We start from the raw sequence: 27,732 nt of genomic DNA, 5'->3' as shown, positions 1-27,732 counted from the left end.
TTTTTTTATGTCTGAACTTATTGAACGTTTAGTTTTGGAACTTGGTTCGCTGGATTGGAGGCCTCATTTTTTTTTTTTTTTTTTTTTTTTTTTTAAATCAGCCTAGTTATATCTTTATCCTTAACTTTATTTATCCCAATAGTATATTTGAGCAATACCTACCACAGGATAGGAAATTATTGTTAAAGTTTTAATGGAATGATATTTGAAAAATGCATCATTGCATTAATCACTTCTGGTTATGACGTTTTTTTTTTTATGCCTGAACTTATTGAATGTTTAGTTTCGGAACTTGGTTCGCTGTAAAATTTAAGCAAAACTGGCGCAGTCATGTCTGCAGGAACAACGGGGGATAAGAAATCCGCAGTGTCCGGCTGTACAAGTTCTCTGTACGATAGTGTAAACAAACTGTCCAACACTAGCACTTACGAGCCGAGGAAATACAAGTGTCCTGGTTCGCTGGATTGGAGGCCTCTTGTTCCCAGTGGGCCTCGTTTCACCACAGTTTACAGGTGTAGTCGAAATTTTGCATCCTTTAGAATTCTTCAAAGTACTCTTGTGTATCTTCTTTCTTGAAATACGGCCCACGTCAATCGAGGTATGTATCTGGTAGTGAAAGGAATTTTTATCTAAATTTCTATGATCATGCTTCTTTTCGTACATTTTTTCCCTTTACTATTTGAGGGGCGATTTGGAAAAGGGGCGAAAGTCGATTTTCACCCTTTTTCCGAATCGCCCCTCATTTAATTTATCGTATCTGATTGTGTCCGTACTGTCAGAAGATTGGACAGAAACAGTTCCTACGGGAACATATTATTCAGGAACATTTGATGTAGAGAGAACTCTGGACGGTAAATAGCTAGGGATTCCGATACGGATTATCCGGCCCGAAGGACCAAAGATTGAATTTTAGTGCAATGCTTTCTGCTACGAGTAAAAGACAACTTTTTTGCTGATAGAGTATTATTGGTATATTATTTATGAAATGTTCAATTGTGAAAGGAATTTTTATCTAAATTTCTATGATCATGCTTCTTTTCGTACATTTTTTCCCTTTACTATTTGAGGGGCGATTTGGAAAAGAGGCGAAAGTCGATTTTCACCCTTTTTCCGAATCGCCCCTCATTTAATTTATCGTATCTGACTTGTGGAGTGGCTAGTAACAACCAAAAGTTAGCACTTGATGAGTCCATTCATTCATGAAAATCTTGACCCAGAAAAATCGATTATTTTTTACAGTCATGGTCATAGAATTTAGAAAGGAAATATTCCTTTTACTGTCTATTATTTATTTCCTCTTTTCGTGTCTTTTTATTTACTATTTTCATGTCTTTTTATTTACTATTTTCATGTCTTTTTGTTTACTATTTTTATGTCTTTTTGTTTACTACATGGTCATAGAATTTAGAAAGGAAATATTCCTTTTACTGTCTATTATTTATTTCCTCTTTTCGTGTCTTTTTATTTACTATTTTCATATCTTTTCGTTTACTATTTTCATGTCTTTTTATTTACTATTTTCATGTCTTTTTATTTACTATTTTCATGTCTTTTTATTTACTATTTTCATGTCTTTTTATTTACTATTTTCATATCTTTTCGTTCACTATTTTCATGTCTTTTTGTTCACTATTTTCATGTCTTTTTATTTACTATTTTCATGTCTTTTTATTTCCTCTTTTCATGTCTTTTTATTTCCTCTTTTCATGTCTTTTTATTTACTATTTTTACTTACTGTTTCCTATCCTAATTTGTTACTCTTTTCTTTATCAATTTTATCTTTTTCGATCTCATTTTATTTTTCTTTGGAATGTTGGTTTCTTTTTTCAAGTTCTTCTTAACTAAATTTAAACATTTACTTACTTACTACTAGAAAACTAGACTAGTATTTTGTTATCAGAAATTTCGCTAAAACTGAAAAGAAACTGATTAGTAACTCGAGTTATTTAACTCTTGGATTGAGCAATCTGATTGGTTGATTCAAGAACAGTGCCTACAGTTAAATTTAAACCATTTTCAAAGCCACTCTTTAAATTGCCTATTAACACTCAACAGATGTCTAAACTCTAATGTCATTTATTTATTTTAAACTGTCATCGCTTCCCAACCTGTGACCTCATGCCTCATTTCGCCCTCGGTTTTACATTCCAGGCTTTCTGTGCGGTTTCGATCAGCTGCTAGCGCCATTAGCTCCGCGCTCCTACCGGCGAAACTCGCAACTAAACGGCTCCTTCATTTGTCCCAAGTGTTCCAACCGGTATGTGTACAAACACAATCTGAAGCAGCACTTGAAATTCGAGTGCGGAGTAGAGCCTCAGTTTAAGTGCCCCTATTGCGACAAGCGATGCAAGCTGAAAGGAAATTTGATGTCTCATATTGCGCTCAAGCATACGTGATGAGGTTGAGAGAGGGATTTTTGGAACGAGTGTCTTATAGAATCTCACCGTCGTATGTATGAAATCTAAAGATAAACTTAAGTTTAACTTAAGACGAACAATGTCGAGTGCGGAGTAGAGCCTCAGTTTAAGTGCCCCTATTGCGACAAGCGATGCAAGCTGAAAGGAAATTTGATGTCTCATATTGCGCTTAAGCATACGTGATGAGGTTGAGAGAGGGATTTTTGGAACGAGTGTCTTGGAGAATCCTAAATTTATAGAATCTCACTCTTAAAGAACCGTACAGACCCCTAAACGGGTGGTAACGGGCTCTTACTGAGTCCACAGATTGAATACTCATACCAGCGAGTTTTTGCAACCAAAATTAGCGTCCCGTTAACCAAACTCTTTAACGTCATTTGACGAAAAACTCTTTAACGTTATTTTGGTCAACTTACGTCCTATGTTTCAATTATCGTCGCCTAAGTTAGCAGTGCAAAAACCATTATACTCTAACGAGTCTAAGGAATCTAAGGCAATAACTTTCGAAATCTGAGATGATTTCTGAAAGCTACTAATAAGTTTGTATCTGAAATATGAACCTGTGATGATTTGGATGTCCGTCCCCATTGGAAGGTTGAATCTAGTATAGTATTTGATATTTACATATATACTTTAAGGTTAGATGTGCTGTGGGTCTATTTATGAAATAAGGTTACATGTGCTGTGGGGTTCCATATGATGAGATTAGGTAAAGATTTGAGTCTATTTCTGAAAGGACTTGGTGAAAATTTCTCGACTTTTCGTTTTGTTGGACTGATTTTATTATTAGGTAAGACTGATTGTAAAAAAGTTCAGAACTTTTCATTTTGACAGTTTTGAGACTGATTTTAAAAAGGGAAATTTCTGAACTTTTTATTTTATTAGACTGATTTTTAGTGTAAGACCGATTGTAAAAAGTTCAGAACTTTGCACAATGTTAGGCTGATTTTAAATAGGTAGGTAAGGGTAACACTGATTGTAAAAAAGTTCAGAAACTTTCATATTATGTGGTTAATTTTTGAGACTGATTTTAACTATGTAGATTTACTGATTTTATGGAAAATTCTGAACTTTTCATTTTGTTGGACTGATTTTAAATAAATGGGTCAGACTGACTGTAAGAAGTTCAAAACTTTTCATGTTTGACTGGTTTTAGGCTGATTTTAAATAGGTAAGACTGATTATTTATTATGAATAGTTATTTTTTCAAACACCTACTATTAAGTTGAATTGATATTCAGAATAATTTTGAGACTGACTAATTTCTTATTGGCAAGTTATAAGTTTTGATTTACCTAAATAGTAAATATTTCATATACATATAATGTTAGTTTAATTTTGAGACTGATTTAGTAAGGTTTTGTGGTATCTATTTATTATCTTGATAGTACAAGCCACATTTTCTTCTCGATAGAATAAATTATTTAACTTTTTTTTTTCAATTGGTTTAACATCACTTTATTATAACTATTTAGTAGTAACTTGATTTAATTATACTTTTTATCTCACATTGACTGTTAGAAATACTATGTAGCTTGTAATATTGTGATCTCTATTCTCTAATACTCATGACTTGGTCACTTAATATAGGTCAAATAGTTTCTTACACTAGTAGTAAGTTCTACAGCTTATTTTAGTTAATTTAGGATTAGTTTTCTTGCTCGATCTCAGCGCATTTTTTGTCTAGACACATTTTGAAAGTTCCTATTTTTAATGCCTCATTATTATTAAGTGCCTATTTTAAACTTCATTTTTAGCAAAATTTTCTTGTAATTAAAGTAATCCCCAAAATCCCTTGGTAAATTGTGCAACAATTCTGACATTGCACTGAGCACTTCTCGCGGAGAAAAATTGGACAGTGTAGGTACCTACCAAACTTTTTTTTGTGTGTAGAGTGAGAGTATACCCCAGTCACTGGGGAGGAAAAAAAAAAAGTTGTGAGAGAAAGTAATGCCTCGATATTTTCTTGTTACAAATCAAAATTATTGTTAGTTCTTTTTAGCACTGTAAAGTTAAAGTTCCTTATGTACCTACCTTATTTTTATATTTTTAAGATTATTTTTTTCTTGCTAATAAACTACTGGTTTTATGTTCTTAATTTAAATTACCTGTTGTACAGAATTTATTTCAATCTTTTCTTGTTACAAATCAAAATTATTGTTAGTTCTTTTTAGCACTGTAAAGTTAAAGTTCCTTATGTACCTACCTTATTTTTATATTTTTTTCTTGCTAATAAACTACTGGTTTTATGTTCTTAATTTAAATTACCTGTTGTACAGAATTTATTTCAATCTCCTTTTCTGCCAGCCTAGTTACCCAACTTGGAGGTTGGCGCGTCTGCCTTGTAAGCGCTAGGCCGCGGGTTCGATTCCCGGCCGAGGCGGATTTTATCCTGAACAGGTTAACTTCGTTCTTTACAGAAACAATAGAGGTCACTTTGTATTGAAATTGATGAGTGGACAAGAAGCCAGCCGTTCTGAGAACAAACCTTACCTATTTAGATTCACACGCGCGGGAATCAAACCCGCGACCTAGTGCTCTTGACAAAGTTAACCTCGTCTAGAGAAAAGCACCACGCTATCAGCATAGAAGCACAGCCTCGGACAAGAAGCCAGCCGTTCTGAGAACAAACCTTACCTATTTAGATTCACACGCGCGGGAATCAAACCCGCGACCTAGTGCTCTTGACAGACAAAGTTAACCTCGTCTAGAGAAAAGCACCACCCTATCAGCATAGAACCACAGCCTCATGTTAACTCTAGCGTTTACATCTGTACTTGCAAAAAAGCATTTCAAGACAACAGTAGACCTGTAAACCCAGCCTACTAGTTAGGTTGAAGAGTAGTGCATCTGCCATGCAAAGTGCTAGGTTGATTCCCACACAGGCCACAGGGCAGATTTTAACCTAAACAGACAAGGTTCGTTCTTGGAAAAGCTGGCTTTCTCCTGGCTAGGTCTCCTGTGGGTTGCCCAAATTACTTCTTATTTCATAGAAAAAAAGATGAATTCTGACCTCAATTCTAACAGGTATTACAACAAGATGAAATGAAAATAAACAGAAGCATTTCAAGACAACAGTAGACCTGTAAACCCAGCCTACTAGTTAGGTTGAAGAGTAGTGCATCTGCCATGCAAAGTGCTAGGTTGATTCCCACACAGGCCACAGGGCAGATTTTAACCTAAACAGACAAGGTTCGTTCTTGGAAAAGCTGGCTTTCTCCTGGCTAGGTCTCCTGTGGGTTGCCCAAATTACTTCTTATTTCATAGAAAAAAGATGAATTCTGACCTCAATTCTAACAGGTATTACAACAAGATGAAATGAAAACAAACATCTCTCTCCTTCATTCAAATCTCTTTATTTTCAACATAAAAAAATCTTAATGTACATAAAAACAAACACTGACATCCCAGACACAGACAGAAGGCTGTCAGGTATGATGGGGCAACAGGGAGTTTGAAGTGTAGAACCATGAGGATCTCTATTCGATAACATCACAATGTTGATAATTGAGTGGTGGGTTGAGTACACAGAGCTTAGTAGTTCCTGAAAGCAAATGAAGGAAACAAAATCAGTCAACACTTTTTGAACCAAGGACACTCTTATTTTTTCTATTTAATCAATGAGAGGCCACCTTTTAACCAACAGCAATAAGAGGATTCATTTTTGCCAAGATTTCAACCAGCTTTTCAATTTTTCAACCAGTGCACCCTGAAATAGCCATCAGCACTTGTCCCAAATGGTCACCCATAAAGATACCAACCATGCAAAATGTTCCTTAACTTCAGGAATCTGTTAATGCTATTATAATAATAATAATATTGTTCTCATGCAAAGTAAAAAGGGGAAATGGAAATAAGAACAAGTCACTTTGAGGTGGACTTGAGAGAGAAAAAAAAAGTTAAACCTACAGGATTAAACAATCTGATTTAGTTTTATACTTGTGTAGATTCAGATTAGCCAATCAAATTACCTCTACAACTAGTTACACTCAAAGTGTGATTTAGTGATTGAATGTTAACTTACTTGGCAATGATGCCGTCATCTTTGGCCAGTCTTCCAATGCAGTCGTCAGATTCTCCCATCCGCCTGATTTGTCCGCAGATAGCATACATCTTCAGGTTGTCAGTGGTGCGGCCAGTAGCAGGGTCAACGTCAGCAATGGCAATCTGGATGGAAGCATGGTCCTTAGCAGCAATGATTCTGTTGCTGGCAGAACTGAGGAGAAAAAATAAACAGTCAAGTAATTTGCATTAGACCTAGGTTGAAGTTTATAAAATAAGTTTGTCTTTGAATTGAGTTTATTCCTAGATTCCCACCTTTCAATTCAGTTCCAACCTAGTCTCTATCCAAAACTAATCTGATTAATTAAACACTGACATTGCTTGATATGTACAATGAGGGTTTTTGAAGAAATTTGGGGAAAATGTTCAACTTTTTCTAAAACAAAAGAACATTTTCTCTTTAGGGCCAGCCTACTTAGCTTGGTTGGAAGCATGTCTGCATTGTAAGCTAGACTGCAAGTTTGATTCCTTCTTGAGGCAAATTTATACTGAACAAATGTTTATTCTTAAAACAGCTGGTTTTCTCATTCTTCCTTCTCTCTATCAGACCTCTCAGAAAAAAGGCCTTGCTTGGTTTAGGGCTCTACAACAGCCCTTCATCTAAGTGGATTCTACTGTTCACTGTACCACTATCAATCTAGGTATTATAACATTAGTATTGGTACTTGTGCAGAAGTCACATCCGTGGAATATTGCTACCAAAGGAACTGACACAAATGAGCAGTGACCAGTGTTATTATAGGGTTAGGTTAAATGCAAGAAGGAGTTTTCACAAATAGAGCAGTGATTAGTGTTGTTATAGGGTTAGGTTAAATACAAAAAGGAGCTTTTCTTTTCCATGGACGTGACTTCTGCATAATTACCTTCGTGTCAAACTTACCATCTTCTGGGGCAGTACAAGTCAACAAATTCTCCTTGGTCGTTTTCCATTGTGATTGATCTGTAATGAGAGAAATTTGGACCATTAGAGAAGTTATTATTTTTCACTGGTTTTTGAGTTATACCTACTACTTAAAGCTGACTTAGTGGGTCATCCCTAGACCATTCAAGATCCAAGTATGGAATATACAGATCAAGATCTTATGGCCCTTTACTTCACAAGGAGATGTTTTCCAAAAACTCCTGGATTAGGTAGGTAAGTACTGATAGCACAGAGATTAAAATCGGAAACGTTTTCTACTTGATCCGAGGCTAGAAATCATTTGATATAATTGGAAACTGTGTACCAGAGGGTTTAAATTTAGGGTTTTACTTACTTTTGGTTTAATTTCTCGTGAAATTTCACTCAAAAAACAAAAATTTGCTGTCTTTTCTGAAAGAGATCCGATCCGAAATTTCTCGTGTTCTTGTTTACATTTGTCGAAATGGCCAGTTTCATTTCACTTGTTCCATTTTGTCCAAACAAATGTACTAGCCATTCCACAAACATTTTTCAAAGCCAGTCGAACCCAAGGTATGTGAACAAAAGAAATCGTGCACAGAGAAAAATCAGGTCCGTTTCAAACGGTGCACGAAATCAAGGAGGTGGGAGCTTAGTGGACTATGAAGAAAATTGAAGTAAAGCCCATTTCCTCCCAGTCAGCTCCCATGGCGTATTGGTCACTGCGCTCGCCTTGTACGCGGGAGACCCGAGTTCGGTTCCCGGTGGGGTCAAGAAATTTGTATCATGCAAATGATTAATTCCGTGACTGGCTGTTGCGGGGCCCCCTCAGCCTCGTGAGGAAAATGAATAGCTATGACATTTAAATGCGCATAGCGACCAGTGCAGTGAGTACCAAAGTTGTGACATAATAACACAAAGAAACTGCATTTACATTTACATATGTTTTTTTTTTACATTTCCTTCGATGTTTTTAGGGTCGGGACTACGGAATATTCAAGTCTATTTTCAATCGCCGACTCCAAGTTAAACGTTATACCCCGGTCTAAGAATTTATTTTGAAAAGGATTTATAATCTCACTATACATATAGGTAACTGCTAGCTAAGGACTTTAGTGACGTCGCGGGGGTACACCTTCATTCGGGGACAAGCTACCTGTCTACTTACCCAGCCTGAGTAGAAGTCAGCAGTACGTGATTGCCCAGGTGGTCACCCATCCGAACACCAACCACGCAAAAAGTTGGTTAACTTCAGTGTTCTAGTTGGGACCAACCACGCAAAAAGTGTTCTAACACCAACCACGCAAAAAGTTGGTTAACTTCAGTGTTCTAATTGGGAAGTTTTGCCTCTTGTCGCCTATTTGATGATGGAAATGCTACGACGATAGATCACACGAGTCTAATGTAGCATGTGTTTCATTGAGCTACGAAATAAAAAAGCTTGAGGAAAACTCAGCAAAATTTTGTATTATAATAATAATAATGAAAATAATAATAATGAAGCTTTGTCTTCTGTAAATAGGTTTTTTTTTAAGTACATTACCTTTTTTGGGGTAATTGCTAATTGTACGTAGTTCTTGTTAAATAGGTTATTTAGTTACCTACCTTTTTTTTAACTCGGGTACCTTTGCTAAACTTATGAAGAGTCAGCAGTCAGTACTTTCAGTTTTCAGTCTAAATAGTGAGTGAGGGTACCGTCTGTTTATTGTCCATCAGGCAGGTAGGTACTCCCGTTACTCATTTCACTTATCACAAGGAAAACCTGACAACAAAATAACAAACCGTACCTAGTCCACAGTAGCTCCCCCCCCCCCCCCCCCCCCTTTCCCTCACTATTTAGTATTTACACTGAAAACTGAAAGTATAGGTATCTGAGTAAAAAAAAAAAGATCAAAAAAAGTTGCGCTTACTTGGGTGATGTTTCAAAGTCAGAGAGCAGGAAAAATGAGGACCAACGGAATTTTTCTTTTTCTTCTACGACTTCTAGATACCGAGATAAATCGATTTACAAAATACCGGTAAATCGTAAACTTTGACGTCACGGCATACGCTCATAATTCATGACTCCCGCTTCGTTTGTTTGTGCGCAAGCGTTTCTGCGCATTTTGACGTGAAATCTGACGTCACAACTCTTCGAACTTTTTTATTAGAACGACAATTAAAAATTGAATTTTCGACCTTTTAAAGTTACCTTTTCCGAGTTTTGACCTCAGATTTGGATTTTTCAAAACTTTTTACGTAGGAATCGACCTTTTATTAATAATATTTTCCCAATTGCAACTGCCCCATTGCAACACTTTCTCACTACTAAGTAAAACTTAAGCTATAGTACATGTATACCTACTCATTGCAATGGAAAGTAGGTAGGTAATAATAAAAAGAAGTTTGATAGAGGGAACAGTAACAATGGAGGTCTTATCGTCCCAAAAGCGAAGAGAAGACAGGATAGGAGAAAGCCATCAGCCTTTCCGAGGACAAACCTTATCCGTTCAGGATAAAATTCGCCGCAAGCAGGAATCGAACCCGCGATCTAGCGCTTACAAGGCAGACGCGCTACCCTCCAAACTAGGTTGGCAAATGAGAACATTGAATTCAGAATACAGCCATAGTTTGTTACTGCTTCCTCATTTCTGGCCGTTTCAAAGAGACACAATTTGGGTACCACTGATATCTAGGCTAGAGTTTGCTACCCCTGTCTCATTTCTGGACGTTCGTTTCATGGAACCACAATTTGGGTACCACTGATATCTAGGCTAGAGTTTGCTACCCCTGTCTCATTTCTGGACGTTCGTTTCATGGAACCACAATTTAGGAACCACTGATATCTAGGCTAGAGTTTGCTACCCCTGTCTCATTTCTGGACGTTCGTTTCATGGAACCACAATTTGGGTACCACTGAATAGAACAAGTATTGCTGAAGGTTTGTTGTTGGTTCAATAAAAAAAAACAAGGGCTAGAGTATTCGTCTAAAAGTTAGAATGGAAAGGGTCCCTACATCAGTGTAACACAGGAGGCAATGTAACTTCCCCCCTTTTTTTTAAGTTACGCTTGAAGAAGTTTGAAAAATTGAACATAAAAATGAGTTCCTATCTCCTAATATGTATTAGTTACTCCTAGGTACTACCATGCACTTGGATCTTAGAGTGTAGGAAAAATTGAACATAAAAATGAGTTCCTATCTCCTAATATGTATTAGTTACTCCTAGGTACTACCATGCACTTGGATCTTAGAGTGTACTATGTTTAGGTCATTTTGTTATGGTAAAAGTACCTAATACATTTCTTTCTTTCTGAGTTTTCTACATACCTACCTACTTCTTTTTTAATTTTCTTCTGGGATCTAAGAAGTGATGGGATCATATCTTGCCTGTGACAACCACTTTACTAAGGGGGAACTGTAACTGCTAAGGTCATATCGTCCCGAAATCGAAGAGAGATAGGATAGGAGAACGCCAGCCGTTCCAAGAACTAACATTATCCGTTCTGGACGAAATCCGCCCCGGGCAGGAATCGAACCCGCGGCCTAGCGCTTACAAGGCAGACGCGCTACCAACCAAGCTAAATAGGCTGGCAAAGGCTCAGAGAAAAAAAAAAAAAAAAAAAAAAAAAAAAAAAAAAAAAAAAAAAAAAAAAAAAAAAAAAAAAAAAAAAAAAGAAGAAGAGGTTTGACAGAGGGAACTGTAATGTAACTGCTAAGGTTTTATCGTTCCGAATTCGAAGAGAGAAGGAAGACAGGATAGAAGAGAGCCAGCCGTTCCGAGAACGAACATTATCGGGTCAGGATAAAATTCGCCCCAAGCACGAATTGAACCCGCGGCCAAGCGCTAACAAGGCGGACGCGCTACCAACCAATCTAACTAAGCTGGTGTATCTTTGTTTTGTTTATCGAACCAAGTTAGTACTGAAAAATCCCTTTACTTATTCCATAACACTAAGCCGAAAAATACACCATTTTCCCATACGAGACAGCCCTTTAACTGCTTTCCTTAAAGAAAAAATTAACTGATCAATTCTAAATTCCGAGCGGGAGGGAGAGAAAAAAACCCTCCTACCTAGAAGAGAGGAATTAAATCTGTTAATTGAAGAACGAAAACTGGCTGGCATTGACGTTTGCAGAACGACCCGTTTGGTTTTGGATAACAATTAAACAAGAAACATTTTTCTTTCTTTTTTCCAATATAACGGAATTTAATTCACTCTCTTGCGCGAGGAATACCTGATTGCCAGCCTAGTTGGCTTAGTTGGTAGTGTATCTGCCTTGTGTAAAAAAAAAAAAAAAAAAAAAAAAAAAAAAACATTTTATTGCACAATAAGAGATTCGTAAAAATGATAACAATGAAATTCTAACCATCTACATATTTATTTATTATCATTTATCAAAATTATCATTGAATATTTAACCTTTTAACCAACATAAATATTCAGGAATCGTCGATGACAGAAGATGAAGAAGAGCTTAAAAAAAGGCACACAAGGTGTGAAATACCATATTAACAAATATGGAAAGAATGTGAAAGATTCAATTTAAACGTAAGTAGACTGTAGATAGGAGAAACAAGATTAAACTAAAATAAATATTGGTAACAAGATGTAAACAAAAGAATGAGAAAATGTTTAAACAAATTAAAAAATTAAGTTAAATAAACAAAGAACAGTAAAGTATTTTAACAAAGAATAAACAAAATCGAATGTAAATTAAATATTAAGAAAAATATTTGAAATGTAAAAAAAGTAAAAAGCTAAAGATCAAATTAAACAAGATTCTTTTGTAACTAGAAAGTTATTTTTCTTTTGAAAACAAAATGATGAAACAAACGGCAAAATAAATGACAAGTAATAAGGATTAAGTGGGAAATGTTATCGGTCCGAAATATCGGTGTAAATCAGTCTTCCCGGGGAGCAACACCGTCATCGACTGCGCCACATATCAGGGACGCACACTATGGTCGCCGGGGGCGACTCGTCTCCCTCGTGCCACTATCATTCCATCCATTCGACGAGTCGCAAACTGCCGTGACACACCGTCATGTGCGTTTTGAGGCTCTCCTTCCGCTTGTACACTTTGTGACATAGCGAGCACTGGTGAGAGTCGTTGTTGAGGCACTCGTGTTTGCGATGCCGGTAGAAGTGTGTTTTGTGTCGGTACGAGCGCCCGCATCGCATGCAAGGGTAACGGATCTCGTTGTTTACTTCGAGCCCGAACACGGGCTGTTTCGGGAGGACGAGGTAGCTGAGAGGATCTGGAAGAGAGGAAAGCCCAGCACCCCCGAGGGTGGCGATTGGGCGAGAGGTTTGGTTAGTAAAGAGAAACGATGATTGGCTATTCTCATTTTGTCAAATGAGTTTACTTCGAGCCCGAACACGGGCTGTTTCGGGAGGACGAGGTAGCTGAGAGGATCTGGAAGAGAGGAAAGCCCAGCACCCCCGAGGCGGGGTGGCGATTGGGCGAGAAGTTTGGTTAGTAAAGAGAAACGATGATTGGCTATTCTCATTTTGTCAGAAATGTACACATGTACATCCATGGGGTGGCGTTTGGGCGAGAGATTCGGTTAGCAAAGAGAGATACGGTATACGGTGCCTGGCTAGGCTTTAGTTATTACTCGTATCTCAATAAACGAATATGGTCCATCGAACATTGGAAACGTAGTCGCGCGACTTTAAGCTGCACGTAGTCGCCTGAAAACCCAAACTTATGAAAATGATAGAGAGTCTACAGGGTGTTGCATTAATCGATGTCTACCCGGAAATAGCGAATACTACAGGTCAAGGGCTACAAAAAGTTCCCCGACCACTTTTTCGAAATCCCCAGAATAACGGAGATATCCGCCATTTTGTATTTTTTTCAGGTACCCCGACCTTGCTCCAAACATTTAGGTGGTCGGGGAACTTTTTGTAGCCCTTGACCTGTAGTATTCGCCATTTCCGGGTAGACATCGATTAATGCAACACCCTGTATAGAGATCTCTATAATTTTCATAGGTTTCATTTTTCAGGCGACTACGGGCTTCAAAAAGTCGCGCGACTACACTTCCAATGATCCAATCTGATGTGCGACAAGCAAGGTCGCTCTGATAAAAATTTCCGGGTAGACATCGATTAATGCAACACCCTGTATAGAGATCTCTATTATTTTCATAGGTTTCATTTTTCAGGCGACTACGGGCTACAAAAAGTCGCGCGACTACACTTCCAATGATCCAATGTGATGTGCGACAAGCCTTAAGGTCGTTCTGATATAGTCAGGCGACTACGGGCTACAAAAAGTCGCGCGACTACACTTCCAATGATCCAATGTGATGTGCGACAAGCCTTAAGGTCGTTCTGATAAAGCCACTCTGTAGCGAAATGAATTATGGATCACCCTACGCCCTGTGAATTTGATATCAACTCGTGAAAACCGTAAGAAAATGAGGTGTTGTTAAACCACCTTTATGTTCAAAAAGTCAGCAAATGATACTGATGTCAGTCAGGTGACAAAATGTTATCTTTTCCTCTGCCACATTTAAGTCCATTTTATTGAATGTTCGATGCTACAGAACCCAGGAGAAAGAAAAAACAGTGGGTAGTTTTCCTCTGCCACATTTAAGTCCATTTTATTGAATGTTCGATGCTACAGAACCCAGGAGAAAGAAAAAACAGTGGGTAGTAAAAAAAAAGTCAATGTTATATTGAATGATTCATACAATAGTATCAATGTTTTCACATAAATTTCCTAAAGCCAGAAAATAAAGTCCACAAAAAGTTAGAAAATCAAACATGGAAAAAATGAATAAATTTCCAAAATTAAATAAAATGAGATCTATGTAAATATTTATGACTAGAATAAAGAGGAACATGAGATTTCAAATGACAATTTATAAAATTTAAGTAACAACTAAAACTCTTGGAAAAAAAGGGTCTTTTAAAAATATCTTTGGTTTGGACGTTTGCTTTTCTGTACAGTTATTGTTTTTCAACAATTCCTAGGCTTTCTCAAGATGATTAGAAAGAAACCAAATTGTTGTAAGCGAGAAAGTGCGAATTCTAGTCCAAAATAACTACAGTCGAACATGTCTAAGTGGGAATCCAAGAGACCGGACTGGCAATTTTTTCACGCTTATCTAGGTTTCCCTTAGACAGGTTCGACTATATCCTGTTTCGCCAAACCTGCCCCAAACGGGTTACTCAGCCTACCTGAGCCGCTGATTAGGGTGTTTACTAAACATATGTTTCTGGAGGGAAATCTTCTGGTGCGTCCGCTTAGGACAGTACGGACATTGGAACTGCGGCTCTTTGCCACACTCCAGCCGCATGTGCAGATTATAACTCGTCTTGGAGCGGTACTTTTTGCCGCATGGGCAGAAAAACTCGCGGCACATCGTACTGGTGACGTCACGCGAGGAGTAGCTTTTGTTGACATCTCGTGACGCGTATGTTGTGACGTCACTCGTGTAGGTCTTAGTTATAGCGTCATGGTCGGAATAACCTTTGTTTGTGACGTAGGATGAATTGTAAGCCTTGGTTGTGACGTCATAAGAGTTGTAGTGACGGGATTTGAGCTGGAGTGATGGTCGGAGACATGGTTTATGTGTAGATGATGTGATACTGGTGGACGAGGGAGAGTGGAGGAATTTGGTGTCGTGAAACGAATCTGGAAAAATGGCACCAGAAATCGGGTCAAACACATTATGTCTTATCATTTAAAACCTAGAAAAATCATCTTCTTTTCTTCTTCTTCTTTTTTATCGACAAAAAACGAGTATTGAGGAGTTAAACCTCGAACAAATTTCTAGAAAAAAAAGAACTGGATAGAAAGAAGTACAACAGAAATAAACAAATAAATATGAGTACAACAAATTGGTTTGAAAAATAATAACAGGAAAGTCAAAAAGTGAACTTTAAATTTGTATTTCTTTTTTTTTCAAACCATTTTGAAGCACAGTGGAAATTTGTATTACACATTCTTTTTTCTGTCAACAATATTTTTCAACAATGGAAATATAATATAATAAAATAATATGATTCATGAAATGAGCATTTGATTATACTAAACATCTTAAAACTAATAAACAAAATAATAGCCATTGTACAGGGTTCATACTGGATCTTCAAAAATGAATTTGTTCAAATTTTCAACACTTTTTCAATTTTCTACGATTACTCCTAAACATAAAAAAATGTCTAGCTTTAATGTTTATTTTTTTCCTCCTTCTTCTCAAAATCCCTCATTTCACAGGGGTTTTAACTGATCCGTATGAACCCTGTTATCAAATAGTACCCTCCTTAGGATTATTTCAAAATTACAAAAAATGGTAACAAATAAATAATATAAAAAGTTAAAAAGGCACTTGGGAAAAAATATTTCTAAAAATTTTGTAAAATATTCATTTCACACAATTTAATAATAAAAAAATAACAAACAATAATGGAAATTTACCATCACTCACAGTACATAAAAATTATCCCTGCAATTTAACAAAAAATCTACCTAGGTACATATTTCTATTCCAATGTGTTCCTACTTGGTAAAACTTATAAACAAAATCTCTTAAAAAAATTTTGCACTATGTAAATATGTACTATCTTTTAGGAGAACCAAGAGTTTACTATCTTTAAGAGCCCCTAGGATAACTGTGCGTGTGCACTGGTTCGTAGCTATATTTATACAAGAAAATCAATTTTTAAAAGTTGACAATTAGCTCATTTAGGATTACCAAGAATTCAACAATAAGATTCAACTCAATACCTATTATTATGAAAAAATCAGAAGAAACTAAAAGAAAAAAACGGCAAATCAAGTAAATTAATATAAAATGTATACTTCTTTTTTTTTACATTACTTTTCATTACTATTATAAATAATTTGCCTATTCGTTTTAAACAAAGGTGAAAAGAAATTAATTTTTGACTAGAGGGGGGACAAAACAGATTTCCAAGGTGAAAATAAAAAATAAAATAAATAAAAACACAAACATTACAGTCCCGCAAATGACAAGGTATTGTTAAAGCAGGTAATCATTCAATCAAGTAGATCATTCTCATTGACATTGTTGACTGTTTTGCTTAGAAAAAAACTCAATTCAAGGTAAACCGACTGAATTGATTAATCTAATTCCTTAGTTCATTCTAAACATAATCAAAACTAAGCATAATCTCAAAATGTCGCCCCCTGGCACAGAGGGGTAAAAAGTTGTGAGAAATTACCAGCAAATATTGGTAATAAAGTCAAAACTCGTGACAGAAGACTGTTAAAATTGACTAGAAATTATTTCGAAATATCAAAAATTTCGATACCAGACTTTTGTTCAAACCAACTTGTGAGAAATTACCAGCAAATATTGGTAATAAAGTCAAAACTCGTGACAGAAGACTGTTAAAATTGACTAGAAATTATTTCGAAATACCAAAAATTTCGATACCAGACTTTTGTTCAAACCAATTAAAGTAATGTGTACTCGTATAGGTACTTGATGAGAACAAGTACAAGTGACTTGGATCAGTTTATTTTGACTAGATAAAATTACAATTTAAATACAAGGGGAACTAATTTTAATTATTCAGGCAATAAGGCCTTTAGTTGGTTTTAAAAGAATTTAGGACTAGGAGAAAAGGTTTCCCGATAAACAAAAGTGCACGAACGAAAAAGAAAACAGTGTCAAGGCTTTTGAAAACAAAAAAAGAGGTGACAGAATAATACAAGGTGAAAAATAAAATTCAAATTGGGTGAAATTTGAATTTCAAAGTGGTCGAGAAATTTTCGAGGCAGCTAGGCAGATCAAGATTCATTGTAGCGATATTTGGGAGCTCATGGGTCGACTGCGCCATTTATGTGCTGATTTACACTAGACCAATATTTCGATATTTTGACGCGGTAACGATATTTTTAAACTCATTCAGGGTAGATATACCCATTTCGAAGATAGAGAAAGATCTCTACTTTTATTAGTAATTAAAAAAAAAAAACACACACACACACATCGCTATTGTTTCTGATCGACAAGGCAATGACACTGAAGATGTTCAACCAATCAGAGAATAATATTTTGCCTATAATCGAAAATACTGTACACTGATTGGTCGAATCACCATCCGTATCAGTATCGTGTCTAAACTTCGGCACCAACACCGACACTTTTTTCTTGTGCGGGCGCACCCTCAACAGATAAGGTTCGTTCTCCTATCCTGTCCTCTTTCTCTCTACGATTTCGGGCCAAGACCTCCATTGTTACATTTCCCTTTATCAAACCTCTCCAAAAAAGGAAATTAGTGGTAATTTACTAGATGAAACCCAAGGAACAAGAAGTAACCAACCAATATGGTACACACCGAACCCTGAACAATTTCCCACACATAAAATCCCAAACCAACCGTAAGGAATCAGATGAGGAACCAAGATATCTCCTATCGTCTCTTAAAAATCATAAAATGTCATAATATTTTGTTCTGTCAAATAAAATGTACTAAATTGATTAATCATGAAAATATTTTCAAGCTACCTAAAAGTTGAGCACCAGTAATTTAATTTAATTTTCAACAACAGCAATTTCTTGAATGTCAAGGTCAAGACTCTCTCTTAAAAATCATAAAATGTCATAATATTTTGTTCTGTCAAATAAAATGTACTAAATTGATTAATCATGAAAATATTTTCAAGCTATCTAAAAGTTGAGCACCAATAGTTAATTTAATTTTCAACAACAGCAATTTCTTGAATGTCAAGGTCAAGACATGAGTGAATTGGGATAAAATTCCTAGGATTTTCCCCATTGCGAATTTCGCATTCCTAAAAGTAAAGACAGGAAGAAGAAGGATCAGGCTGTTTAACAGCCATCTTTCTTATAAAGTTAAAAAAAAAACTTGGAATTGGGATAAAATTCCTAGGATTTTCCCCATTGCGAATTTCGCATTCCTAAAAGTAAAGACAGGAAGAAGAAGGATCAGGCTGTTTGACAGCCATCTTTCTTTTAAAGTTAAAAAAAAACTTAGGATTTTTTTCACCTAGGATTAGAAACAGAACAAATAGAGCATTCCTATGTCTATTTGAAGAAGAGAAAAAAATAGAGAGGCTCACCATGTCATTTTGTATTTTATTAATCGGAAACACCAATTCAATACAAAACTTTATGATCATGAGGCTATGTTTCATCTATTGTTTTAAATTAGATCTTAGAAAATATCAACCCTCCTTCCCACTACAAGTCGCACGCTTCTGGGAGCGACAGATATAAATAGATCAGACAAGGAAAGTAAGTAAGTAGCCGGAACCGGATGCTACCTTGCCTCTTCAACCTCCTCCTTCCCTTTCTCCGGCATCGCATGCGGCCGGTTATTCTCATCCGCCGGTCTATCCTTATTCCAATACTTCCATCCAATCATCTTATGCGTCCCCCACACATGCATCTCAATGTGAACCTTCTGATAGGCCTTCTTCGGGCACAGGGGACACGCGAACTGCGGCTCCTTCCCGCACTGGAAGCGACTGTGTACCTGCAGCGTCTTACGCGTCTTGTACAGCTTCTTGCACTTCGGGCACGGGTAGCCCCCGCCTTCGTCCGCGCGAACGATCCATGCCGGGTGACAGGATCCCTTCCCGGTCAAGCCGCGGGAGGGAGAGGTCGCCCGGTGAGAGGCTGTCTGCCCGGCGAAACTGCGTGAGGTGGGGGAGGGGTCTTGACTAGCGGGATCGGGCTCCGAGTCACCGCCCGAGGGAGAGGTGGGGTCCAGTATGGAGTGCCCGGAGAACATGTCCCAGGCCGCGTCCAGGTAGTCTATAATGAGAGGGGAAAGGAAGCACACTGGTGTATTAGAAATGTCGCATTTTGGTGGAAAAGAAACAACCATCCTAACCAGACTATAAAAGGCAAACAACTGAGGAAATCAGATCTATTCGCTCAGGTTGATGCTTTGGAGCGGGCTTTCTGTGGTCGAGTCATTTCCAGTGACACTGACTACTCTACAAGCCAGCCTAGTCCGTTTGAAGTGTAAAGCGCCTGCATTGTAAGGTCGCGGGTTCGATTCTTGTGCGGGCGCACCCTCAACAGATAAGGTTCGTTCTCCTATCCTGTCCTCTTTCTCTCTACGATTTCGGGCCAAGACCTCCATTGTTACATTTCCCTTTATCAAACCTCTCCAAAAAAGGAAATTAGTGGTAATTTACTAGATGAAACCCAAGGAACAAGAAGTAACCAACCAATATGGTACACACCGAACCCTGAACAATTTCCCACACATAAAATCCCAAACCAACCGTAAGGAATCAGATGAGGAACCAAGATATCTCCTATCGTAATTAAGCAATAGCTCAACATGCTAGGCCAACAAAATCAACCTTCAAGATTCCAATGCAGAGATGATTTTAAAATCTTTTCCATCTTTCAGCTGCTTTATTTATTTGATAAACTCGAGACCTCTGCTTGTATCTAGATCAAATTGAACTTTATTGGGCCCATTGACTTTTTCACTAATGTATTTAGGACGACGATAGTTTTAGAAAACCAAAAATTTGGTGTTGAACGGAGAAAAAGCACTTAATCTGTCTTGAGTCAAGTCCAAGTTAATCAAGCTAATAAATGTGTTGTTTTCCAAGACTGGAAAGTAATTTTCATAAAATTCATCCAAAACATAAAAATGCTAAGCAACCCTGGCTTTTGTCCCAAGAAAGTTCCCCATACTATTTTTGGCATGCTGGTTAATGAAAAAAATTATATTAGTTGTGGACAGACAAAATTCACCAAGCTAATGGTTAGATATGCATGAAAGAAGTAAAAAATATAATTGGAGGGATTTTGAAAATAATATTGATGTTGTTTACTAATGCAAAGGAATTGATCATTAGATCATTTTCCTATATGAAAATAATCACTTGCTGATTCTATTCTTGTGCGGGCGCACCCTCAACAGATAAGGTTCGTTCTCCTATCCTGTCCTCTTTCTCTCTACGATTTCGGGCCAAGACCTCCATTTTTACATTTCCCTTTATCAAACCTCTTCAAAAAAGGAAATTAGTGGTAATTTACTAGATGAAACCCAAGGAACAAGAAGTAACCAACCAATTTGGTACACACCGAACCCTGAACAATTTCCCACACATAAAATCCCAAACCAACCGTAAGGAATCAGATGAGGAACCAAGATATCTATCTCCTATCCTAATTAAGCAATAGCTCAACATGCTAGGCCAACAAAATCAACCTTCAAGATTCCAATGCAGAGATGATTTTAAAATCTTTTCCATCTTTCAGCTGCTTTATTTATTTGATAAACTTGAGACCTCTGCTTGTATCTAGATCAAATTGAACTTTCACATAAATTTCCTAAAGCCAGAAAATAAAGTCCACAAAAAGTTAGAAAATCAAACATGGAAAAAATGAATAAATTTCCAAAATTAAATAAAATGAGATCTATGTAAATATTTATGACTAGAATAAAGAGGAACATGAGATTTCAAATGACAATTTATAAAATTTAAGTAACAACTAAAACTCTTGGAAAAAAAGGGTCTTTTAAAAATATCTTTGGTTTGGACGTTTGCTTTTCTGTACAGTTATTGTTTTTCAACAATTCCTAGGCTTTCTCAAGATGATTAGAAAGAAACCAAATTGTTGTAAGCGAGAAAGTGCGAATTCTAGTCCAAAATAACTACAGTCGAACATGTCTAAGTGGGAATCCAAGAGACCGGACTGGCAATTTTTTCACGCTTATCTAGGTTTCCCTTAGACAGGTTCGACTATATCCTGTTTCGCCAAACCTGCCCCAAACGGGTTACTCAGCCTACCTGAGCCGCTGATTAGGGTGTTTACTAAACATATGTTTCTGGAGGGAAATCTTCTGGTGCGTCCGCTTAGGACAGTACGGACATTGGAACTGCGGCTCTTTGCCACACTCCAGCCGCATGTGCAGATTATAACTCGTCTTGGAGCGGTACTTTTTGCCGCATGGGCAGAAAAACTCGCGGCACATCGTACTGGTGACGTCACGCGAGGAGTAGCTTTTGTTGACATCTCGTGACGCGTATGTTGTGACATCACTCGTGTAGGTCTTAGTTATAGCGTCAAGCTGATTCTATCATTCTATTTAATTATCATTTTATTGTGAATATAATTGAAATTTTAAATATAATTTAATTTTTCAAATTGAACATTTTTAAATTTTTTGTTCTAGTATCAAGAAATGTCTGTGATTTTGTACTTGGTGTAAATGTCTAATTATATGCATGAAAATTACAAGGGGAAAAAATTATTCACGAGATAAAAGAAAAAAATATTAGAAGTTATTTGCCTACAAGATAACTAAGATCAACTTACCCTGAATATCTTCAAAACTTGAATTTTCATCATGATAAAGCTCACAAAGGAGATTGTAAAGGATATTATTGAAATTTGACCAAGAGGCTTTCTTTTCAGGGACCTTAATCTTTTATCAAGATTCTGTTTTAAAATGTCTTAGCCAAAAAGTTTTAAATGCGAAAAGAGTTTTTTAAATATTTCTCATCATAATCATATATCTTTTTAAATATAAAGACATCAAAAAATCAGGGCAAAATAAAAGCATGCCGAAATAAGCTGAAATTCCGCAGAGTCCATAATTCTCTCGGGAGTGCCAGAGTTCTGCTAAGTCTAGCACTTTTCCTGGAAAAATAATCAGAATATATTAATCTAATAATGGACCACAAGAGTCAATGTTTTTCCCCTTTAAAAGCTTCACTAAATTGGCAAAATTGGTTAAGCTGGTAACAAAGAATATTGGACATTATTGGAGAAAAAAAATCCATGGTTAAATTTTCAGTTATTGAAAGTTTTTTTAAAAGGGGGTAAAGGTAAAAGCAACATGAAAAAGTAAAAATGAAATTGAAACAACATAAAGAAATAAACAACTGAAAAATATATCAAAAACAATAAATAAAAATTATTATATTTGAACATATTTGGCTGGATGAAAAAAATAAAATTATCTCTGTGAACTTAAAATCTTCATACTAATAATATTGCTATAAGAAATATACATGTTAATAAATTATATAAAAAGAGTTAAACAAAATAATACTTGAAATTACTAATGATAAAGAGGTATCACAATAAGTTTAAATATTGCTTCAGAATTTTGTAATACTGACATTTTTAACAAGCTCAGATTGATGTAAAAATTGATTTCAAGGGTGATATAAAAATTAATAAATAAAATGTCTCTTAATAAAAGTGAATAAGGAATTTATTCAACATATTGCCAAGGATTTTGATCCTTTTTCTAAAATATTTAAAACTTCAACAGAGCACCCTAAAGTTTTTGTCATTTTTGTGTACAATCAAAATGGGGTTTGTATTTCAGCAGCAGCACCACCACTAATAGTGTAAAATTGAAGTTTGTATAAAACCTCGGAGTAACCTCGAAGAAAAATTATAGAAACATTTAAGGCGAATAAATTTCATCTAATGATAGCTCCAGAGCAGAATGTACCATGAAAAGATAGAGCAGAATGTACCATGAAAAGATAGAGCAGAATGTACCATGAAAAGATAGAGCAGAATGTAACATGAAAAGATAGAGCAGAATGTACCATGAAAAGATAGAGCAGAATGTAACATGAAAAGATAGAGCGGAATGTACCATGAAAAGATAGAGCAGAATCTACCATGAAAAGATAGAGCAGAATGTACCATGAAAAGATAGAGCAGAATGTACCATGAAAAGATAGAGCAGAATGTACCATGAAAAGAGAGAGCAGAATGTACCATGAAAAGATAGAGCAGAATGTACTATGAAAATATAGAGCAGAATGTTTAACCTGCTTGAAATCCCACTGACAAAAATTTGCACTCATTTTTCGATTGCAAGCAACAAGTAGATGAAAAGATAGAGCAGAATGTACCATGAAAAGATAGAGCAGAATGTACCATGAAAAGATAGAGCAGAATGTACCATGGAAAGATAGAGCAGAATGTACCATGAAAAGATAGAGCAGAATGTACCATGAAAAGATAGAGCAGAATGTACCATGAAAAGATAGAGCAGAATGTACCATGAAAAGATAGAGCAGAATGTACTATGAAAAGATAGAGCAGAATGTTTAACCTGCTTGAAATCCCACTGACAAAAATTTGCACTCATTTTTCGATTGCAAAAAGTTGACTGAGCGCATACTCTTTGATCAGTTGTCGATCTGCCGTCACCGTGTCTGTTTCCACTGCTTTTTGGTCGACCTTTAATTGATTGTGTTCCATCAATTGTCTGTTCGTCTTCAATGATTGATTGTATTGCATTGATTGTTTGTGGTCCGTTTTTAATGATTGTTCGTATTCCATTGCTTGTTTGTGATCGGTCTTTGATGGTTTGTATTGCATTGATTGATTGTAACCCATCTCCATTGCTTGTGTTTGGTTTTCCTTCAATTTATCGTATTGCATCCATTGTTTGTGGTCGGCCTTCGATTGTTTGTCCATCGACCCAGGCCTCAAACGACAAACAGTTTGCAAAACATAGATTTCTCCCTCAAATGCAATTACAAGAAGCATACAGCTTTCGTCAAGAGATAGATACATATATCTTTCCACGCAAAATACATCTTTCACGGGCGTGCCCCAATCATAGTCGCAGACCAAGGAGGAAATTTCATTGCTTCCCCTTTTCAGCTTCTTTCCCTCAAACATTATCACAAGAAGGAAATTTCATTGCTTTCCCCATTTTATTTCGAAAGAGAGAGCACGGACGAAGTGGATACTGTCCTTCAGTTAGAATATCATTTTTCTTTTCATTTTCAAATGGTTGGGTGTCGTGAGTTCCAGTCCCATGTCGAGCTTCACTTCTCTGAATTTTATGCGAGCACTGGCGATGAGTTCCCTCGAAACTCTTGAGCGCTTTGGCAGATTGTTGGCGTCAAAACAAAAAATAAATAAACTCGCTCCCACTCCCTCACACAGTTAACAATTGGGAGGCTGTTTGAAAACACTGACGAAAGTCGACTTTCGCCCCTTTTCCGATTTTTTTTTTTTTTTTGGATCCGCAATATTGTTCTGCGTCGAACACAAAAAGAATCATATTGATAGCTCCTTTTTTCACGGAGTTATACGAGTTTTTGTAAACCAACCCATATGCTAATGAATCGATTTTCTGGAAACTCAAATTTTCCGACTTCCTTTCTTTTTCCGATCAGCCTCTCAATTTTCACTATCCTAAGTACGGGATTGGGGATAATACCTATCTATTGTTACTTTTCTATTACAAACTGTATAAGACAGTAGTATACGACCTCTTTGGAACAAATGGAAATAACAACATCGAGAAAATCCTTTCCCAATACAAAATTCACACCAAGTGTTGTATATTTCAAACAACTACATCCTCACTCAACTTCTTACCACGCCATCTAAACAGAAATCAATTCAATGTTCAACATCTTCATCTATTTCTTCTCATAAAAGCCTCGACGGTTCTTCCTTCTGGTTAAAGTCATTCACATCCAGGCCTCAAACGACAAACAGTTTGCAAAACATAGATTTCTCCCTCAAATGCAATTACAAGAAGCATACAGCTTTCGTCAAGAGATAGATACATATATCTTTCCACGCAAAATACATCTTTCACGGGCGTGCCCCAATCATAGTCGCAGACCAAGGAGGAAATTTCATTGCTTCCCCTTTTCAGCTTCTTTCCCTCAAACATTATCACAAGAAGGAAATTTCATTGCTTTCCCCATTTTATTTCGAAAGAGAGAGCACGGACGAAGTGGGGGGGGGTGGGGGGAGCGAGCGATGTGATATTTCAATCATGCACAAGAATGATAAGACACTTACCCTCTCTGGCGGCATCGTCGTAACACTCTGAAATCAGAAAACCAACAAGTAGAGTTAGAATTGAATAGCGGAAAAGGACGAAAAGATAGAGCAGAATGTACCATGAAAAGATATAGCAGAATGTACCATGAAAAGATAGAGCAGAATGTACCATGAAAAGATAGAGCAGAATGTACTATGAAAAGATAGAGCAGAATGTTTAACCTGCTTGAAATCCCACTGACAAAAATTTGCACTCATTTTTCGATTGCAAGAAAAATTCAACGGGTAACTTTTTGGTGTTCTCGTGTTGACCTAGCACCCAAATGGGAAGTATTGTGTCTCTTATCGCCCATCTGATGAGGGACATACTACGACACAGACAATATGAGTCTAATGGATCAGTTGTTTCATACGAAATCTTTTGAAAAAAATAACTCTTATCGCCCATCTGATGAGGGACATACTACGACACAGACAATATGAGTCTAATGGATCAGTTGTTTCATACGAAATCTTTTGAAAATAATAATCTCTTATCAACTCACCAGCTGATGTAGCAAAGTCCTCCACGCTGACCGTCGCCTCCGAGTCTTCCTCTCCCTCGCTCTCTTCTTCGTGCATACTCGACTGTTTCCGTTCCTCACCCGACACCGCCCGAACACCTCCCGAGTTCACCCGAACCGCGCACTCGACAAAACCCGACGCGTTCCGAAACGAATCCACACGAGTACAATCAAACGAAAGAGGCGCGCCGGTAGGCTCCGTATTACTCCGTGCATCTATGTGTCCATGCGTCATGGAGAGACCGCGCACTCGACAAAACCCGACGCGTTCCGAAACGAATCCACACGAGTACAATCAAACGAAAGAGGCGCGCCGGTAGGCTCCGTATTGTTCCGTGCGTCTATGTGTCCATGCGTCATGGAGAGGTAGCTGGATATGGTATCGCTACCTAACGCACGCTTCACGGTCGTTTTGTTCACGATGGACACGAAATCCGCACCGCCCGTCGGGTATTCCGTTTTGACCCGCTTGTACGCGAACGTATTGAAATCTAAACGCCGCAGAGATCTCCGGTACGGTTTGTTTCTGTTCCTACACAGCGAGAACTCATTGTCCGATATTTCATCGGTTTGTTCGTAGAAGTCCACATCATCGCTATCGTAGGATCGTTCGTTGAATGTTTGTTTTCGCTTGGAGCGAGACACGGGCTTGAGGGCGCTACTGACTGGGGTAGTATTTGGCATGAGCGCACCACCGGTTGGCGTAGCGTTGCCTCCGCTCTCTTTAAGTTTTTTTTTTTTTTTTTAAGTATGTTTTATGTTTTTCTTTTTGCTCTAATACATAACGTTATGTACCTACTTGTGCACCTCTAAAAAAAGTCTCACTACTCAAGCTTCCATCGTCAAATCGGTCCTAGAATGAGATCTGTCACGAAACCTCACATAACCTCTTTGAACGGAACATACTCTTGTAGTTATAGACTTTCCAAGAGATGGGGAGGAAAAGAAGTCCCTCTTTTAACTGGTTCAAATTGACCACAGTTCCGCTTTTGCATTACTTCAGGCGGGAAAGAGTGAAGAATGGACACAAAAAAGTGAAAAAGAATAACATGCAAAAAATAGAAAAATAAGCAAAACAATCACCATAAATTTGAAATATGTATGATTAACATTACCTAACAAATCCATCTCTCTTTTTAAGAATATTGCTACATTAGGAACACATTAGATTATCCACTAAATCACTTTTATTTTTTACCTAAAATCTACCTTTTTTTTTAATGGTTAAACTTGTGTTTATTTTCACTAAATAAATCTGTATATTAGGATTGGTCTTATCTTAAAATGGGGTTTTCTATGACTATTGGAAGTATGAAAGAATTTCCTATTTAATTAATAACTAAAATTCTAAAATATATTTGGGTAACTGAAGAATTTGATAACATTTATAAATAAATAGATAGGTACCTACAGTTATTTTGTACTAGAATAAATAATGTAAAAATCAGTCTATAAAATTTCAAGTCTTTCTTTTCATCAAAAATAAATTGTTTGCAAAAACAAGTACTTGGGTCTGATAAACACAAACATGGAATACATGGATTGTTTAAATTGTGAAAAGTAACCCAACAAAAACAACACTTGAAACAATTTTTTGGCGTTGCAAAGAATTGTTCAATCCATGTAATTGTAAACTCTTCTGGGGTAAGTATTGTAATTGTAAACTCTTTTATAATTGGATAAAATGGATTGTCCTGACGCGCTTTCAGGAACTTAAGCAGCAAAGTCTCCTGCTCTCATCTAGTCAATCATTGCATCTGTAGAGAATTATTTATTGCATACTGCATACGTAGGTACTTAATCCTTTTGATTGTATTCAATGCATTCTTTAAAGCCTGTATCATCTGGTCGCTTATACTCTCCCTCCATGGACTGTTTATTGAGCTCAATTGACCGTTCGTTTTCCAACGATTCATTGAATCCTATTGCTCGCCCTACATCACCTGCTTGTTTGTCTTCTGCTTCCATGGATAGCTTGTAATGCACTGACTGCTTGTGGTACTCTTGTCTATCCATGACGTCATTGTACTCTGGATTTCCTCCATCAACCGGTTGATTGTAGT

At 36.9% G+C, this 27,732-nt stretch overlaps 4 protein-coding genes across 4 annotated transcripts; 1 reads left to right on the top strand and 3 right to left on the bottom strand.

Moving 5' to 3' along the window:
- Positions 1-330: 330 nt before the first annotated feature.
- On the top strand, positions 331-2,401 carry LOC113465533 (zinc finger protein 425-like). Its single transcript, XM_026820118.1, has 2 exons — positions 331-470; positions 2,114-2,401. Exons 1-2 carry the CDS (start codon positions 331-333, stop codon positions 2,394-2,396), a joined length of 423 nt encoding a protein of 140 aa, XP_026675919.1. The 3' UTR covers positions 2,397-2,401.
- Positions 2,402-5,750: 3,349 nt separating this feature from the next.
- LOC103524842 (40S ribosomal protein S21-like) lies at positions 5,751-7,898 on the bottom strand. Its single transcript, XM_008489878.3, has 4 exons — positions 7,736-7,898; positions 7,360-7,419; positions 6,442-6,633; positions 5,751-5,961 (listed from the first exon to the last, which is right to left on the bottom strand). The coding sequence occupies exons 2-4, from the start codon at positions 7,407-7,409 to the stop codon at positions 5,952-5,954; spliced, it is 252 nt and encodes an 83-aa protein (XP_008488100.1). The 5' UTR covers positions 7,410-7,419; positions 7,736-7,898; the 3' UTR covers positions 5,751-5,951.
- A 6,475-nt stretch (positions 7,899-14,373) lies between these two features.
- Positions 14,374-15,099, bottom strand: LOC113465540 (longitudinals lacking protein, isoforms N/O/W/X/Y-like). Its single transcript, XM_026820148.1, has one exon. The coding sequence runs from the start codon at positions 15,036-15,038 to the stop codon at positions 14,529-14,531; it is 510 nt and encodes a 169-aa protein (XP_026675949.1). The 5' UTR covers positions 15,039-15,099; the 3' UTR covers positions 14,374-14,528.
- A 3,224-nt stretch (positions 15,100-18,323) lies between these two features.
- On the bottom strand, positions 18,324-25,904 carry LOC103524865 (zinc finger protein 526-like). Its single transcript, XM_026820147.1, has 3 exons — positions 25,652-25,904; positions 25,125-25,151; positions 18,324-19,106 (listed from the first exon to the last, which is right to left on the bottom strand). The coding sequence occupies exons 1-3, from the start codon at positions 25,902-25,904 to the stop codon at positions 18,610-18,612; spliced, it is 777 nt and encodes a 258-aa protein (XP_026675948.1). The 3' UTR covers positions 18,324-18,609.
- Between the last annotated feature and the right edge of the window lie 1,828 nt (positions 25,905-27,732).

Source organism: Diaphorina citri, unplaced genomic scaffold (assembly GCF_000475195.1).
Source record: "Diaphorina citri unplaced genomic scaffold, Diaci psyllid genome assembly version 1.1 scaffold123, whole genome shotgun sequence".
Taxonomy (NCBI): domain Eukaryota; kingdom Metazoa; phylum Arthropoda; class Insecta; order Hemiptera; family Psyllidae; genus Diaphorina; species Diaphorina citri.
Note: the sequence above shows the minus strand (reverse complement) of the source record. Positions and strands in the feature narration are given on the sequence as shown.

What these genes read in the sequence shown, in the direction of transcription:
- LOC103524842 (XM_008489878.3), bottom strand. Translation starts at nt 7,409, where the DNA reads ATGGAAAACGACCAAGGAGAATTTGTTGACTTGTACTGCCCCAGAAGA. An exon ending in TTGTACTGCCCCAGAAGATG is followed by an intron (nt 6,634 to 7,359) that starts GTAAGTTTGACA and finishes TTTTCTCCTCAG; the next exon opens with TTCTGCCAGCAACAGAATCA.
- LOC103524865 (XM_026820147.1), bottom strand. Translation starts at nt 25,904, where the DNA reads ATGACGCATGGACACATAGATGCACGGAGTAATACGGAGCCTACCGGC. An exon ending in GGACTTTGCTACATCAGCTG is followed by an intron (nt 25,152 to 25,651) that starts GTGAGTTGATAA and finishes TTCTGATTTCAG; the next exon opens with AGTGTTACGACGATGCCGCC. An exon ending in CGACGATGCCGCCAGAGAGG is followed by an intron (nt 19,107 to 25,124) that starts GTAAGTGTCTTA and finishes CTCTCATTATAG; the next exon opens with ACTACCTGGACGCGGCCTGG.
- LOC113465533 (XM_026820118.1), top strand. Translation starts at nt 331, where the DNA reads ATGTCTGCAGGAACAACGGGGGATAAGAAATCCGCAGTGTCCGGCTGT. An exon ending in CCTGGTTCGCTGGATTGGAG is followed by an intron (nt 471 to 2,113) that starts GCCTCTTGTTCC and finishes TCCCAACCTGTG; the next exon opens with ACCTCATGCCTCATTTCGCC.
- LOC113465540 (XM_026820148.1), bottom strand. Translation starts at nt 15,038, where the DNA reads ATGATAAGACATAATGTGTTTGACCCGATTTCTGGTGCCATTTTTCCA.